This window comes from Platalea leucorodia, assembly GCF_965183815.1.
Source record: "Platalea leucorodia genome assembly, chromosome: 4".
Lineage (NCBI taxonomy): Eukaryota > Metazoa > Chordata > Aves > Pelecaniformes > Threskiornithidae > Platalea > Platalea leucorodia.
This window is the reverse complement of record NC_138826.1, coordinates 118,621,705-118,639,100: the sequence shown is the minus strand read 5'-3', so window position 1 is coordinate 118,639,100 and position 17,396 is coordinate 118,621,705. Positions and strand designations below refer to the sequence as shown.

At 39.4% G+C, this 17,396-nt stretch overlaps 1 protein-coding gene across 4 annotated transcripts in view; it reads left to right on the top strand.

The window, feature by feature from the left end:
* The window catches only part of SEMA3D (semaphorin 3D), a 143,898-nt gene extending 132,042 nt beyond the window's left edge, over positions 1-11,856 (top strand). For all 4 annotated transcript variants that reach the window (XM_082308691.1, XM_082308690.1, XM_082308689.1 and 1 more), the window contains exons 17-18: positions 457-596; positions 10,391-11,856. In XM_082308691.1, coding sequence (XP_082164817.1) covers positions 457-596; positions 10,391-10,804 — 554 coding nt within the window. In that variant the 3' untranslated portion in view covers positions 10,805-11,856. The remainder of the gene's footprint in view (positions 1-456; positions 597-10,390) is intronic.
* The last annotated feature ends 5,540 nt before the right edge of the window (positions 11,857-17,396 follow it).

Here is a 17,396-nt window from a genome sequence, read left to right as displayed (position 1 = left end):
TTTGGTCTGAAACATACTATAGAGCATTTCAAATTTCACTGATGGAAGGTAAACTTCAGTTTACTTTAGCCCTGTGAGTCCTTTAAAGTGTTTGGGATGAACAAACCAGACCGTACAATCTACCTTTAGGAGCTTTAGGTCAGGTTTAGTAGTTGCATTACTTAAAGGAAAAATACAGGTCAGATTTTAAATTCCTCAAAGGTGAAAGCCTCAACTTTAAAATGGAGCAAGCTCGTGATACAGATTTTATTGACCTCCTTAAAAACCAGTTGCACTGAAGGATGGTTAGCAGCCGCCTCTAAATCCTCATAGTTATAGTTTAAGCTAAAAGTTAAGTTTCCTTTTGCTTTTTTATAATTCACTCACTCTTATAGCATCTGTTCTGAATCAGGCTATTTTCCCAGTGCTTTAAAAACCAGGTCAGGGTTAATCTCCTGTACCATGTTTGCTTTCCAGGCATTAGTCATGAAACTGCTGATGAAAAGGTGATTTTTGGCATTGAATTTAATTCAACTTTTCTGGAATGTATTCCTAAGTCCCAGCAAGCCTCTATTAGGTGGTATATTCAGCGCTCTGGAGAAGAACATCGAGAAGAGGTAAGTTATAGTCATCAAGGCAAGTTTCCTCTATAGAGAATTCAGCTGAGCATTGAGAGGCAGGAGTTATTAGGATTAGTCAATGTTTTACTTTTCCTTGCCTCACCTTAGGTATCACATAGCATTCTGGTATCACCATTTGGGGCATGCAGTGGGGAAGAGAGAAGCCATTTGCACTGTGTCATAAGCAGATTTAGATATTTATTTTGACTTACATGCTCATTCTATTAAAAAAAAAGAAAAGATAAAGTAGGCTTTAAATAGTGGTGAAAAAATCAAAGTACTGAAAGAAAGCGCCCTTTTGTTCAATAATTAACACAACTACTTCTGTAGGTAAAAGTATGTTCCAATCTCTTTGTTTTAATAAAATCTCTGATCCATTTAGTGTCTGATTGCATTCCCTTATCATGTTAAGCAGTGTAGCTAAGAATTGCACGTATGGCTTGCTGCTTCTCTCCATCTCTCCCCAGGGAAAGAGTGGTCTGTTCAGTAAAAAGCTTTTTATTTGCTTTTTTCCTTGTTAGTGGAGTCTGAGAATTTTTCTTAAATGGCACTCTGCACTGATGCAGATATGTCAGATTAAAGAATTGCACCTTGCATCTGGAGTAGAAAGCGAAAGACTTGTGATGGCCCTTAATTCCTGCAGGAGGCAGGTTTGAGGTCCTCACTGGTGGAGAAGCCCTGAAGAAGCCTCCAGGTCCCCGCATACCCCCTGCACAATTTCCTGATGATTCCTCTCTGAGCTAGTGACAAAGTGGCCCTCCGATGTGCCCAAAAGGTCAATGTGCTGGGACTGATTTGGACTGGGTTTGAGTAAGTTTCAAACCTCAGGAGTCTTCATAGCCTTACATGAGTGATTTTGTGTCTGAGGCCAAGTCCTGCTGTGATGGCAACCATGGCAACGGGGAAGGAAAAGGGAAAAGGACCGCCCTTTCAAATGAGCTGGTCCCAGGTGTTAGATATGCTTTTTTGTTAAATGTTCATCTGAGACAAAAAATAGTTTAAATGACAGGAACTATCAAACACCCAACCGGTCTTCCACTCTCAATGATAATTCATCCTGTGAGACTTTTTGAGTGCAGAAAATGTGCTGGTTCTTTCTAAAGGCTGGGGAGATGGAGGCCAGGGCAGGTGCCCATGAGAGCATCACCTCTGGGTGAGATGTGACTCATAGCAGTAGTCTCAGAGTTGCAACTCCGGTTATGTCTTGGCCCAGAAATCCAGAGTAAGGGGATACAAGGCACTTCTGATTTTCCACCAGATAAGTCAAAAAAACCCACAAGGCTGTATATTGACTATGACACTGCAGTACTTTTAATTTACTCCCCTTCTCTTACTCATGCTTTGGATTGGCAAGATTCTTTCCTCTGCTGAGAATAGAAGCTTCATTAATTTATAGACACAGTGCTTCCCACAACATGCACTAAACACTAAAAGAAAAAGATTACTTGTTTGAAATACCTCCTCTAACCTCCATTACAGTCCATACTTGGAAAAAAAATGTGATCTTCTGATCAGCTGGCCAAGCACGCTCTCAGCCACAGGTGGTTAAAATGAAAACCCAGCTAGAAGTGTATCAGCCTTTAAAGACCTATGGGCATTCATTTTTTGTGCTTTAATTGATTTACCTTTAACTGTCCTGGACAGAAGACTCTGCACTGTACTTCCCTAAGGCAACAGTTTGTAAATGCACTTACATATTTGATCAGGGAAACAAGTGAAGTACTTGCTTAATTCTAACCATGTGTTTAAGACTCATTTTTAAGTAAATTTAAGCAGATAGTTAACAGGTTTTTGGTTTTTGATTTTTTTTGGTGTGGGTTTTTTTCTTTTTTCTGAACAGGGAGTTATGTCAAGTTTTGAGGAGATGCAGTCATTTTTAAAAATAATGTATTGCAACTATAGCATGTGCCTGGGCTTCTCAAAAAGAGCTACAAACTTTGCATAAAGCAGCCAGTTCCCTGTGAAGAATGTAATGTTTCTGTATCATAAGAAGTCACACTTTCAAGATTCAAAAGCCTCTTTTGAAGGCCTGCTTTTGAGTTTTATCTGTGTCAATTTAGGAAAAAAAAAAAATCAGTTGGTTTTCTCATAAATCATGGGTTCAGATAGGCCTCTAAAGTTCAGGAAGCCAAGCTCAAGCTATCTTTCTTATTTGACTGTAGAACAAACTGCAGGTCAAACCAACTTTTGAACGAAGTTAGAGTAGGCAAACCTATATAGCATAGCCTAAGTTAAGGCTATATTATTTTTTGCCACGCTTTGTATTTCCAAAAGGTTCATTGTGGCAGTGACCTGCCCCCTGCTACTTGTTCTGGGCCAAATGCCAATTACCCAGGCACAGTGATGTCCAATACTGCAGGACTGCCCAACGTGCCAAGGATGTGCACGTTGAGAGAGACTAAGGGAATGCATGCATACGTGTGATGGCATTTGGAGCTCCAGCAAGCACACAGCATACATTTTTGCACATTAGCAGCCTTCCACAGCAATGTTTACTGGGCTTGCTCTGTGTAAACAGTCTGACATCTGTTTGTATGAGAAAAGTAAAGCTTTGCTACAAGGCTAGATTAATCTTTGAGGCAAATTTAGAAGAAAATTTGAAGGAGAAATCTGCAGACAGATTTTCTACATTATGAATACTAAGAGTAGGCAAATAGCTTTTTACCACATATTGTCCCTAAAGCCATAGCAGTGTTTCTGCCATCTAGCTTTGATAAAATAGAAGTTGGAGCACATGTTCCGCAACTCCTTGGAGTGGTTTTGTTAGTTTATTTTTATATTTTTTTTTGCAGTCTTTGAAGATAACAGCCTATAAAAATGCATATGCACACATTGATCATTACAGGATCAGATCACTTAAAGACAATGTATAGCTATTAGTTTTGTTTGATTCCTGCCAGAAAATTCTTATAGTAACAGAATTTCTAGTATTTTGACCCAGGTTAGTTAGTTCCAGGGTCCTAAGAACTTGAACGCCTTCTAAGCAAACTCAGCTTGCACGTCTCGAATTATCATATTGGGAGATATCATTTTTAAAAGAAAAAAAAAAAGAAGCTTTTTTGGTTACTTTTTAAGATAAAGATATTAATCTAGAAATGTCACATTTTCAAATGCATGCAGCTAAAGTTCCTAATTTCATCTATGGCTGCCTAAATAAATGACCCGATCTGGAGAGATGCTGAACAATCATTCCTCCTATTAGATAGAATTAGGGTATTTGCAGGTTAAAATGTTAATGCCTTGTTAATTTGGGGATCCAGAAATGGAGATTTTCAGGTTTTCTAATTTGACTTATCAGTGAAAATGAATTCATTGGTATTAGAGCCTAATTGGAGGCCTTCCCAGAAAATCCAAAGATTGGCAGAGTAATTTACTTTCTTTTCAAAGTACTTCAATTTGACAAAAATACCATATGTGACAGAAACAGTGTGGTCATGTTTAATGTGTAGCTCGATCTTTGCTCAGCCCATGCCTTACCATAACTTTTCCCATTACAATTATATTTTCTGCTCGCTCTCCCTTCCTCCAGCAGATTTCTCAAATAACACTGTACATTATTTTAGTGCATGTCTTAGCGGTGTAACTTATTGTGATGACGATACCATGCTTTGCAAATGATTCCGTGCACCTGGAACTTAGGTTACGGACTTTTAGTTCCAGGGCTGGAACTGTAATGGCTCAGCAAGTCTTTAAACCTGGCTTTACAAATAGATGGCTATGCAGTGTCCTGGACATGCACTACAGCTTCCTGAGGGAAGGAAAAGGGCAAAATCCAGACTAGATGGGAAGCGTTTGGCCCAGCAGGATGTCCCCGACATTTCACCCTTAGGGTCATGGTTCAGAATGTGACTTCCAGGCAGAGTGACCTGTGGGGAGGGACAGGATCTCCTGTGGCACAGGAGCTGTCACCAGGTCATTTTGCTGCCAGTAGGAGTACATTTCCCTGTAGTCTGGGGCCATTTTAAGGTCAGGAGTCAAATATCTAGTGCTTTTGTGTTGAGTGTTGCTCACGCAATTGATCATGTTTGTTCCTGTGCATGCAGGGTTGGTCACTGAGATGAGGGAGAGCATTTTGGTGGCTGGAGTTCATAAAAAAAAGTGGGGACGTCAGCTGTTCGTAATGTTTTAAACTGCTGAAGTTTTCTGAAGCTTAAAACAGATATTTATTTATTTCTCAAAGAAATTCCTATGTGTTATGTTATGTATATAATAGGTGTCAGGACTGCAAAAAGCAAATGCATAGCTCCCTACAAAGCCATTAGTTTTGGTGCCCCATGGCTCTGAAAACTATTAGCCCCCCTGCTTTAGGCTGCCTTTCACCCCGAGTCTCCTGCGGCTCCAGGACTGCCAAGCTGCCACATCCCCTTGCAGGGGACAGAACAAACCATATGGTCTGAAGTGACAGAATAGGTGGAGATCACTTTTAACTCTCTCCTTCCTGCTTTATTCATACCTGGTGGTCAAAATAAATCCACCAAAAGGCAGGAGGACATTCCGGTTTCTTCTTCAGTGGTTCTCACCTTTTCCATATTCCTGCCCCACAGCCTGGGCTGTGTTTTCCTTCCGGACCCAGCTTAACGAGCATCTGATGTTTTGGTAGGTGCAAGAGTGTGACCCACTCTTGGACAGGACATCTTGCTAGGCACAAGAGTGTGACCTAGCTCCCCCATTGGAGCAGAGATGTTTCCGTTCCACGTTTTAGCCAGACTGAGAAGACATTTTTCAGTCTATCGAAGACATAAGTTTCCATATCTTTTTGCAGCTGGAGATTTTTGCATCATGATGGTGATTTTCTTTGTTACAAACATCTGGTAAGCAGCATCTTGTGAAAAAAGGTCACAGATTCAGTGCCAGCCCTAAAATCTAAGAGTTGGATGAAAGCTGAGTAAGGAAGAGGAGATACACCAAGTTCTGAGTTTCCAGTAGTACCTTCTGTTAGAGGAGTGTAGTTCAGTGTTTGAATCCGCAGGTCAATGAGAAAGAGATTGAGAGGGGGGAAAAATAAGAAGAGATTCATTTTGTAGCCTAGGGACAACTTACAGCTCTCATGCTTTCACTCTTTTATTTTATTATATGACTCATTGGCTTTTTTTTTCCCCCCAATACCTTGAGATTCTTAAGTAAGACTAATATTTTGGACAGATTCCTGGGGAAAAAAAAGAAGTAACTCTGAACTGAGATACAGCATGTGACAGTTCTGCTTTGATTTGGATATACTGGGGGGGTAGAAATTTAAAGTTTAGTCTCAGAATAAGAAGTTAGCTTTACCTTGAAAATAATAGGAATCATGCATCTCCATAATGACATTGTACCAGCAACATGTTATTCATTTTTCCTGTGGCTTCTTGGTAAATAAAAAAAGATGTTAAAAAAAAAAAAAAGGATAAATTAACTCTACAGCTGTGTTAGAGTTAAAAGATTATTTTCCCAGTACAAGAGAAACAAAGTCATGTGTAACAATAATGCCAAAAAAACCCAGAGTGATCTTTGTTTCCAGTCAAATGATGAGGATGAAGAAAAAAACAATAGAAAAACAAAGATGAATGTGAATTCTCAGCAAATGTTCCTCATTTTCCTTTCTCCTCCTCTCAATTTGTTCAGGGGTTGCAGCTAACCCATGATTAGTCCAGCTTTACCTCTAACATTTTTTCACATGTTGATTAATGAGGGAAGGCAGGCTTTGAAGCCACTTTCTTCTCCCAGACAGGTGCAGTGTTTTAACTGTGAAAGAGTTGACATGTGAATTATTTGTAAAGAGGGAGCTATCTAAACACTTCATTAGCACAGGACAAAAGGCATTGACCTAACCTGGTGCCACGGTACTTTCAAATCCTTGGTTGTTTTCCAACTTACTGATTGTTTAAGGATTTGCCATCATTATTGGCAATGCCTATTTTTCCTCAGGTTTTAAATTCCGGTTTTGAAAATCAAGTGTTTGATTTGGATGGAGATCTTTTCCCTTTGTCAAATATTGCCAGTATCTATGGCATGTGCTATAACGCAGGTAATATAATTTAAGGCAAACTTATGTGCTTATCATGAAGAAAAAAAAAGTACAATTTGTTGATAAAATATTGTCAAAAATCTGCTCCCACTCCACTAAGAAAAGAAAGTTAATGGTAGTCAGTTGCTTAATTTTTTGTGTTTACAATTTGTTCCCTATTGAACAAAACTATGTCTCTCATATTTAGTTTTTATTGTATGCTCAAATTTAAGCACATCTCAGCAAGCTTTTATGAATTAAAGCCTTTGTGCTGCTGAATTGTAAATCCTATTTACAAATATTTTAGGAGAGTTATTGATAATGACATATTGGGGGGGGAGGAGCAGTGAATCCACAATTGACCAAAACAAAATGATGTCTTTTGTCTAACTAGTCTTTTCATTTTCCTCGAAATTTAATAAAATATGTTTTACATCTATAGGTCAGGAACCAAAGAGCACATTAAGCATTCAAGTGAAAGGTTAAAGATCTACTACCAAGTAATGAAATGCCAGGTGTTTATGAAACTTCAGAGCCCTGTGGGGGAAAAAGTAGAGAGGAAAGACAGGAAGAGTTCTGAACCTATGGGTAAAACAACATAAACAGGATACTGAAAAGAGAAGTGAGGGGGGAAAACAGTAATGAAGTGTTGCTCAATACGTGTGAAATCAGAGCTATAATTTCATCCTGCCAGAGGATAAGAAAGGAATGAACAATGAAGGCACAGAGAAGGAGGAGGTGACAGTCACCGTAAATCAATATCCAAGGTTAACACAGGACATTCTGTAAGAATGTTGCTTCATTAAAAATAGGAGTCGTGATGGGCTGGGATTAAGGGACACAACCAATTTAGACTCTGTTAGCTTTCTCTGCGGTATCCCGAGGCGGGGGGGGTGGAGGCAACTCCATCAGTTAACACGTTTACAACTAGAAAGTGACGGTTGCTACACAAATGGTAAATAGGCATGAGTAGCAGGGTGCTGGACTTGGGGGTCCAGTGATCTTTTCAAGTCTAGAACTGCCATTATTCTGCCTTCCTTTCACTGAAAATAGGCGAAGCACTCATGAGGGTTCTTTGGACTGGCACCCAGCCAGCCAAAACAGCCAGCTGGAGATCTTCCAATTGTAGGAGGTACACAGCTGTCAAGATGCTCTAGACTACAATACTGGCAGAGCCACTGATAGGCAGATGCTACTGCTGCAATTGCATCAAGCCCTGAGCTCAAAGAGATCGGTCCTGTTCTCACTCAGACAATGTGGGAACTTGGTCTTTGCATAGTGCCTTATGAAACCCAAATGTCTGGAAAGTAGCTGCTTCTTCCCATCCTTTTCCCTAAATTTCTCAAACTTGGGCAAAAGAAAGAGGGGCTTCCTTGTCATAAGGCAACAGCCAAGCCTCTGTGCCCTTCCACCTGGCCCCTGCTCCTGCTTCTCTCTATGGAGTACAGCACCACAAGGAAACACCTGCCCTAGATGTATTTCTGCCTACAGATACTTATTTGTGGGTTCATTTATACATTTTATGCTCCTGTTTTTACTGTAAGAAAGGTACATTTACTTGGAATGAAGTGTCACCAGCTGATAAAATTGAGGTCTACTGCCCTACGCTGTAGGTTCCAGAGGTGGAAAAATGGTCTTTTCTAGTCTGTATCCTTGCTGTCTTCTGTGTGTTTGCTTGTGTTTTGACCATGATTTCTCTGGTTTAAACTCAGTGTAGTAAATCAAATGTAGCTTGTGCTCATGTAGCACCTGTTGTCAGGACAATCGATTTTCCAGGAATTTCCTGAAATTAGTATGATTTCACCCTGCTGGTGCCAAGTGGGCATGCTTATATACAGTTTACAAACAAGGAAACTAAAGCTCAGGGTTGACCCAACACCATCAAATGGTGGCAGGAGCCAAAAAATTCTTGGCCACAGAACCAGGCCGCCAGAGCCATGTTCTGACCAGGCTTTTGTAGCAGTTGATTTCTTGTCTCTGCTGTAGTCAGATCAATAGTAGGACACAGGCCTATATCCATCCACCCACATATCTATCTATCCATCTGTCTACGTACCTATGTACCTACCTACCTACCTACCTAATCTGTATGTTGCTGAAGACTGTTACAGCTGATACAGTAGCAAGCCAAAGTCTCTCTCTCTCTCTCTGTGCATGTATTACATATATGTGTATTGCTTTTTCTGGTGATCTCTAAGTGGTCTCTCAAATTATGTAACCCTTCCAAAGTCATTATCATAGAAACTTAGATAAGGGTAAAGCTAAAAGCCTTAGAAGGTCATCTCATCCATCTCTTTGCTCCAAGAGACCCTAGTATGATAAAGTACTAGTGAGTTAGAATCATAACAGATGGAGAATCATATGTATGTATACATTTTTCCCATGGAGTAGAAGAGGGAATCATGTGCAGATTTTTTACATAAAGAAACAGTGTGTAGCTTACCCACTGTGAATAAATCTAATTTAGTCATCTTTATGCCTCCCTGATCTTCATCCTCTGAAGTTTGCTGGAGGGTCAGATGTGCACTCTGGGAAATTTTCCAGATTCTGTGTTGGTTCTCTCTGCCCCCACTCCCCCCCTTCTTAAACCCACGACTCAGCCTTGTGCTGAAGTTTTTCTACATTATAACAATGCCACCAGCAGTGCTGAGGCTGTGTTTAAGGCCCTGGCTTTGCTGCAGGCTGAGCAAGCAGCACTCCAGGTCCTTTGGTGCCGTTGTGTGCTGCAGCCTCTGTGTGGCAGCAGAACATAGCACGCCTGGGAGGTGACAGCTTTGGACTAGACCAGGATCATTTTCAAAGGAAATGCTGGTGTTGGACACTGGGAGTTAGGGCTCTGCTTTCTACTTCCGCCTCTGCTACTAATCTTTATATGGTCTTTGGCAAATCACTTACCTTCTGTGTTCCCCAGCTGCAAAAATACTTAGGTGCCCAGTGCCACATCCTGGATATTTTTTTTTTTGGGGGGGGGGTATGCTTTTTTTCAGTCTTGGGTTATTTTGGAAATAATTTTCAGATCACCAGATATGTAACTTACCTGATGGTGTTACTACTTTAAGGTGCACCTTATTTTTAACATGTGAGATCGTGCTGTATTTTTTTAAATATTTCCATTCATAAGTAAAAGACTTCAGCTCTCATTTACAATCTCATTCTTTTCTTTACTTTTTTTTTTTTTTTCTATAAGTTCTTCACAGATCTTAAAGTCAAAACAAAATAATTGTGCTGGGTTGTATTCGTCTAACCTCACTGGGTGCTTTTAATCTCTTCTCAATGAGTCAAAGCCAGGATCAAATTCCTTTTGTAAATCCCAGTTGAAGAAGATAAGAATCACAGCATTTCACTCTAAAAATCAGTAATAGTATTTATTTTCAGTGTCATAGAGCCCCAGCACTCCAGATATATCCAGGCATCCTGATATATTGGATGTATTACAGATACCTCAAGAAAAGCAGTTTAAAAATGGATGGGATTTGTGGCACTAGGTAGCTACCCTTCCTAGGAGAATGTAGTCTAACTTATTGCATTGTGGTGTGATGAGTATTACTGTCTGTCCTTTCAGCTGTGCAGCATGTATCTTTTACTACTGCATGCTGAAATGTCAGTGATAACAGATGCTATAGTTAGGAGCAGAACTCAGACATTGAACGGATCTCCTGGTATCTGTCCCAGCTGCACATGCCCCACCATGTGATGGGGCATGCCATGTGCCAGCCAAGCCTTTCGCCACCTCAGTATTGCGCTGACACACGTTCTGTTTTTGCTGATGAAACTCACGTACCACATTCTTCTTTGTCCAACCCCACAGCTGAAGGCTGACGAAAGGATCATCAAAACAGAGCACGGGCTGCTGATCCGCAGCTTGCAAAGAAGGGATGCAGGAGCCTATTTCTGCAAAGCCCAGGAGCACACCTTTGTCCATACCATCATGAAGCTGAATTTAAATGTCATTGAGAATGGGCAAATGGAAAGCACTCAGAAAACTGAGGACGAGGAGGGCCGGGTGAGGGATTTGCTGACAGAGTCCCGGCTGAGGTACAAGGACTACATCCAGCTCGTCAGCAGCCCCAGCTTTAGCCTGGATGAGTACTGTGAACAGATGTGGCACCGGGAGAAGCGGCGGCAGCGGAACAAAGGTGGTGCCAAATGGAAGCATGTGCAGGAGATGAAAAAAAAGCGAAACCGAAGGCACCATGAACCAGCCAGGCCACCGTCTACATAGTTTGTAAATGCTATTTAAAGAAAGGACATTTTCCATGAAAAAAAAAATACTGTGTTCTGGTTTTGTGCGTCTTGCCTATGAATTAGCACTGCTTCTTATTGAGATCAGATAGCTCACCATCACTGTTAATCTGTATGAGACTGTACAGTGGGATTCGATACCAAATGAGATGTTCCTTATTGGAGTACCACACACCAGGCAATAATTTCAAATGTATTCATTAATAAGAAAAGATGTACACTTTTAGCTAATTTCTGGGTAGCCGGAGGCTAAGTGAGCTGTGTTCTGTACTTCCTGCATAATTTTCACATAGGATTTAGTGTCCGTGTTCCCATGTTAATATTTGCTGCCACATTCCACCCCAGAGGTGGCTACATTTCAGGGGAGGGCAGCTGTATTTCTAGTTCTTTGGCATCTTTCTGAATAAGAAGCATGGTAGAAATGTGTGACAGATCTGCAAAAATACCCACTAATTTACCCATTGGGCTTGTATACAGGCACATGGGTGGGGTTTGCTAGCACAGAGAGGCACAGCAAAAAATCAAATTAAGTATTGGCTTAGGGACAACATTCATTCTCCCCATAAAAAAAGAGAAAGCATAATCATAGTTTAAGAGAGGGGAATTATTGAGCATTACTCATTAGAGTTTGAGCAGCCAGCAGTTTGCAGTCCATCTGCTGAAATGAAATGTTGACTCTAATTGAAACTGCCACCGAGATGCTTGGGAGTAAATTTCCTAAGTGGTCTGTGGGAGGTATGTGCACAAATCCTATTAACAAATAGGATTCCTGCCCGCACCTCTCCTATCTCTCCCAAGGTTTGACTCTGACTGTTTCTCTGGCCCTTTGCTAGCTTTGTTTGATGCAGAGGAAAAGAAAAATAAAAGACAACAACAAAGCTAAAACAAAAGACGATGAGGGAAAATATTTAGTGGCTGAGACCAGTGCTCTTGACACAGAGCTGACATTCCTCAGATGTGTGTATTCTTTGGGATTTTCTCCCAAATGTCTTATGTATTTTTAAGTTGAAAATTTGCATTGTTGGAATTAATACTTTTATTATAATTAAATAAAACAAAAGATGTCCATGTGTAAATAAAACTTCTAAGTTAGAAATTTGCTATATTCCATAATTTCATTTGTAAAGTGTTCCTTGTTCCTTGGTTCATATTTTGGTTTTAATAGTGTAAATTTTTCCATATAAGCAAGAAACACTGGCCTCATTCTTGTCTATTTTACATCAATGTGATTTCATTGATTTTATTCCTGATATGCAGCAACAAACACAAGCTCAAAATCAGGCCTACTGTCTCTTCTCATGAGTCAGAGCCCCCCTTTCCTCCCTTCTATCTAACCTCCCTCCGTTTTGCCTTTCACGCCTTTTTGAGTGTGAAATGACAAATTAGCCACTTCCTCACATGGAAGAGAGCTTTGATGGATACCAAAACGACAGACTTTACTTGTTTCTCATGCATTCTACAGAGCTTGAGAGCAAAGTCTGTGGGAAACCCGTGTAATTGGTGTGCACCTCATTAAGGAACCGAAAACGTTGTCTCTGAAAGCTGTAGATTCGCCCTTGCCCATGCTGGTGTTTGTGTCCGCATTCAGTCCCTGATCGATACGTTGTGTAGAACCAATTTGCATCGTTGTTCATTTCTTCTCTGTTGAAAGTCAGATATGGCAAAGTGTTTGTCAGATTTCAGAAAGGAATCTCAGCTTACCCACGTTTCTTATAAAACCCGAAAGCTGAGTTTGCATGTGTTGTATAAAAGCCAGCGATACCATATGTCATTAATTTTAGATGCTTTTTTAATAGGAGATGTATGAGTTAATTAGGAGATATTAGATAGCATGCATACAATGCTTTGATAGTGTAAAGCACTGAGTGCTAAATATTATAAAATACGTCTGTGGGGAGGAGGGAATTTCTCAGCACAGGACCTTTAATCAGCAGAAAGACTGATGCTGAAGACACTAACCAGTCGTACAGTATTTTGAGAACATGCAGAGAACTTCTTGGCATTTTTGCTGCAAAATAACGTAGGCCAGGCATTTCACAAGAGGCTCTTCATTTTGCGTACCTTGATTTTAAGGCCAATTAAGACTACGTAAAGGAGGTATGGGGGGGTATTTAACTACTACATATAAAGCACCCTAAGACAGGGATACTCAATATTCTTGGCTGGAAGGTTATGCTGTCACCATACAGAACCAGCCCAATTATTTCTTATTAGATTTTTATCAGTCCACAAAGTCCCATTTCTCTGACTTAAGTAAATGAGTGGAACCACACCAAGGCTATGGAATAACAGGTGGTCTGCATTCGCATGCACTGACAAAGGACCTACTCTTCTCCCCAGTGGTGACACAGTACTTCAACTATTGCATTTCAGACAACTCTCATCACATGTTTGCCTACTTCATAAAAAAGAAAATCAATTTCTTCTTCCATATTTTTTCTCCTCCATGAAAACTAAATAATCTGATTTATGTTTAGATATGATTGGGGGTATGCGTTCTACAAATGAACCCCCCCCACTGACTTTAGTAGAAGTCTGGGATGACTAAGGGTCTCAGTGCTGGGATCATTAGATTTAAATGGTTGAATTAAAATGTTATTACTCTTAAAAACAATTTTCATTTCTTTTATTTCAAATGTTGTTGCAACGAGATTCTTCTTAAAGAAATGACCTCATCAGTCTGGGGTACAGTGGTAGTGTAAAACCCCAAGTGAGATATAAGGCCTCTTCCATCATGGGAAATAAATTCAATATCCTCCAAACCAGTGTGCTGTATTGGGTTCATGCCACCCCAGGGAGCATATTTAATAATATTGCATAGGTAAAACTGTGTTTTGATACACTGGGTAAGATGTATGCTATAGCTGGCAGGGCTAGCACAGGCCCTCACGCACAGCAGGTATTACACATGCAAGGAGGCCAGAGGACCTTGGAGACCGGGGAATGAGAGGGACATATCAGGCATCACTACAGGAGGTAAGACAGGGTTTTGTGAGACAGGAGTAGGAGCAGGAGGAGCAGTGGGTCTTTGCACAACCTGCAGTCCCAGAGAGGGGTTCAGAGGATGAGCTAGCCTAGAAACTGTAACAGAAGATCCCCTCTTTTCAAAAAGTTTCATCTTCTGTATAATTTAAAGGCTCAACTCTAAGTCTGCTTAAATTTCAAATCGATTTGGGGGTCAGCTGGGCTGCTGTGAGCTGTACTATGAGTCACAACAGGCCCATAGTTAAAATGAAACTGAGCCTTGCCTCCTTCAAGAGCTCCATAAAAATGAAGTTAAACCAAGTTTTGGTCCAGAGTGGAAAATAGTTGCCTCCACCTTAATAACTGTACGTTTTAAACAGATCCCTTAGCGCATATGATACAACATAGATATTTATTTACATATGCATTCAACCGGGAGTCCAATTATTAGTACATTATCTTTTCCTTCAACAAAACCTTTCCATTGACCCTACTTTAGCAAAAGGTCAGCGCTGGACTGAACTGAAGTGGTTTCAAGCAGATTCTTAGAATAACCAACACAATGTGAGCTGAAGTTATAAAAATGCTGAAAACTGTCATAAGCTTTAAAGCCCAACAGGGCCCTAAACTTTGTAGTGATCTTGCTGTCAGTTAAAATAAAACAGAAAATGGGATTAGCAGAAAAAGGAATAAAGTATTAACACTTATTGTGATAAACTAGTTCCGTTACTGGAAACTGTTCCAACAACAGGTGTGAATATGTGTTCCTGCCATAAGCAAATACTTTTCTCTCCAAGCAGTTAAACTTACATTGCTTGAGGTATCTAAGAACCTGAATAATTTCCAGTTCATACATAGATTTTGGACCTGGTTCTTATGTCACTCATAATGAAGTAATTAGGTTAAATGCAACAGATTTCCTCTGGTTCATGTGCTTTTGAGAGCAGAAGATTCCCACAGTTCAAATGCTATGAACACTTTAATCTAACCATTATGGGTATTGATCTGCATTTAACAATTCAGATAATGAATAATTATTTGTTATTATTACTCATTATTCCTGTAGTGAGCCCGTGTCTCATAATAATGTCTCAATGTTTAATAACGACTAATAGAAATTGAGTTTGCTAATGTTTTGTCGTATGAGCATATGTGTATAGGAGTGTGTTATCTTCTGTTCATTTTGTAATAGAGGTTAATTTGCAAAAAGCAAATATGATTTCAATAGTCAAGGTTCAGCTCAGCTTCCACTGACGGCAGAGATCAAAATTCTTGTGGAACTGAATCGTAGACTAAGTAGACCATAATGTATTTATAGTCTGGTAGTCAAACACCCAAAGCTATGTGTTGTTCTGTAGAGTATATTGGCCTGGTTCTTCTTGCACACAGTTGTAGATGAGACTTGGAGGTCTAAGGAATTACATCTGCATGAATGGAAAATTAAGCCCACATGTCTCTCTAATATATTCTGTTACATTTCATAAACTTTAAATGGTCTCTGTTGTAATATTTTACCATAGTGTTGCTAATATTACCCTGAACTAGGCTTCTGTCGTTAGCTGAAGTGTGACATTCTTTGCAGTTGTAATCCAGATTTTGAGGTTTGTAAAATAAGTTCATTACAGTAACAAAAAAGAAGGCATGGGGAAAGAGTTTAATTATAAATTCTACAGGCAGATTTGTAAGAGTTTATTTCTATACATCAAAACAGTGGTTATCCTAAAATGTGTTAGAAACACCAGTATTTCTTTGTCTTTTTTGGTCACGTAAGGATACATAACAAATTGTAATCTTGAGTTTATTACTTGCCAATGTCTGGCTGAAACATCTGGTCTGACAGCTGTAGCAAGACTGGGTTTTACTTTCTTGCTTTTTGCTTCCACCAGTTAAGCCCATTGTCTCCTGCCTTTGAGACTTTCTGGTCTGTCACATAACCCCACTTTTATATGAAGGAATACTTTGGGATCTGGTGTTTCCTCGACATATAAACATCCCTACAAAGGCATAGTATCGCAGTCTGCCTTCAGACGATGAGTTTCCTAAGCATTAGCTTTTGCATTCAGTTGCAGATGCAAACCAAACACTGTGAGGTAAATTGGAGACCAGATGGGGTTTTCATTTACAAAGGAAATTTTTGGGACTGTTGCTTTGAGCTCTCCTTTCTCTTTTTGCTTATGTGGTTGCTGTGTATAATTCTCCAATTTAAAATCAAAGTCTTTTGTGCTTTAAAGCATAAGATTTTCCATGTGATGTAAAAAAAAACCCAGAAGAACATTTCCAGGTGATTTTTTTGGTGATATGGACTGCTGGTTAATTGTTTCAAACAGTACAAGCCAAGGAAATCATATGTCTAGCCATAGATGGTTGTGATATTTGTAAGGAGCCCAGACACATCTCAGTTTTGGTGGTGTTTCATATTCTCTTCCCTTCCTCTTATGGTATACAAGTGCTTTGACTGGGTTTTTGGGGGTTTTACAGGGATGGAATAGGTTTTTTTTTTTGGTTGGTTGGTTTGGAGTTTTTGGGGGAATGTTTTGGTGTTTTGTTTTTGTTTGTTCTGTTTCAGGGGTTTTTGGGGTTTGTTTTGTTTTGTTTTGTTTTGTGTGTATCTGTGTGTTTGGTTTGCTTTTTGTGTTCTACTCATTTTTTTCATGTTATTTCTCCTGCTAAGAGGAACCATGCCCAAAGCCAGATGCTTTCTGATGGTGCAACATATGACGAAGCAGTAAGAGGAACAGAAGGCTTGGGCAGATATTTTGGTATGAAGACAACATAGTACATTTGCAAGGGGCAAAGTCTTCTGGCTTAAATGGCTATGCTGAGAGTATAAAGACCATTGTGCCATTTCTCTGGCCCAGGCTGAAGTTGAGGGTAGATTTACAGAAGGTATATTTTTTAATTTCTGTGATATTGTCAATATAAAAAGATCCAGAAAATCTAGTCCGTTATTAGGTCTGTTATCTACACTTGCCAGAAATTTCAAAATAAAAATACATGAAGAGAATTTCACAGTTTTCCCTGTTCTGAATTTATTTTCATATTTTAAAAAAATTATTTTTAAAAAATGCTGTAGTTTTCATTTTAAAATATGTTTATTAAAAATGTTTTTCACTAAGAATGTTTTTTTCTTAAAATACTTTTAAGATCTGCACTTTCAAGTCTCTCTTTGCAAAAACATCAGAAAAAAAAGGGAAAGTTGTAAGTGGAAGTGGAAAATATTTTGTATTTCCATGTGGTTTCAAAAAAGACAAAGAAAAAGCAGCATCAGAGGTTGTTCATGTCCTCTTTTGGAAACTTTATGTGACTTTCTTCAAGAACATTTTGTGTAGAATTGAATTCTAATAATCACATTTTAAGACTGCCTGTGAACATATCTTGGCTGTAAAAACTGGATGCAAAGCATACGAATCTATGAAAATACAAATGAAAAATGAAAAAATATTATCTCCAAATGTTTATATATTTTTTTCATTTTTGATGATGCATGCATCTCTGTTCCCCTCTCCCCCAGTGACTATCTCAGGATGTATATTGGCTGGGAAGAAAGGAAGAGATTACAAAAGCATATAACCTCCAAATTCCAAATTCCAAAATGAAAAGTCGTGCTA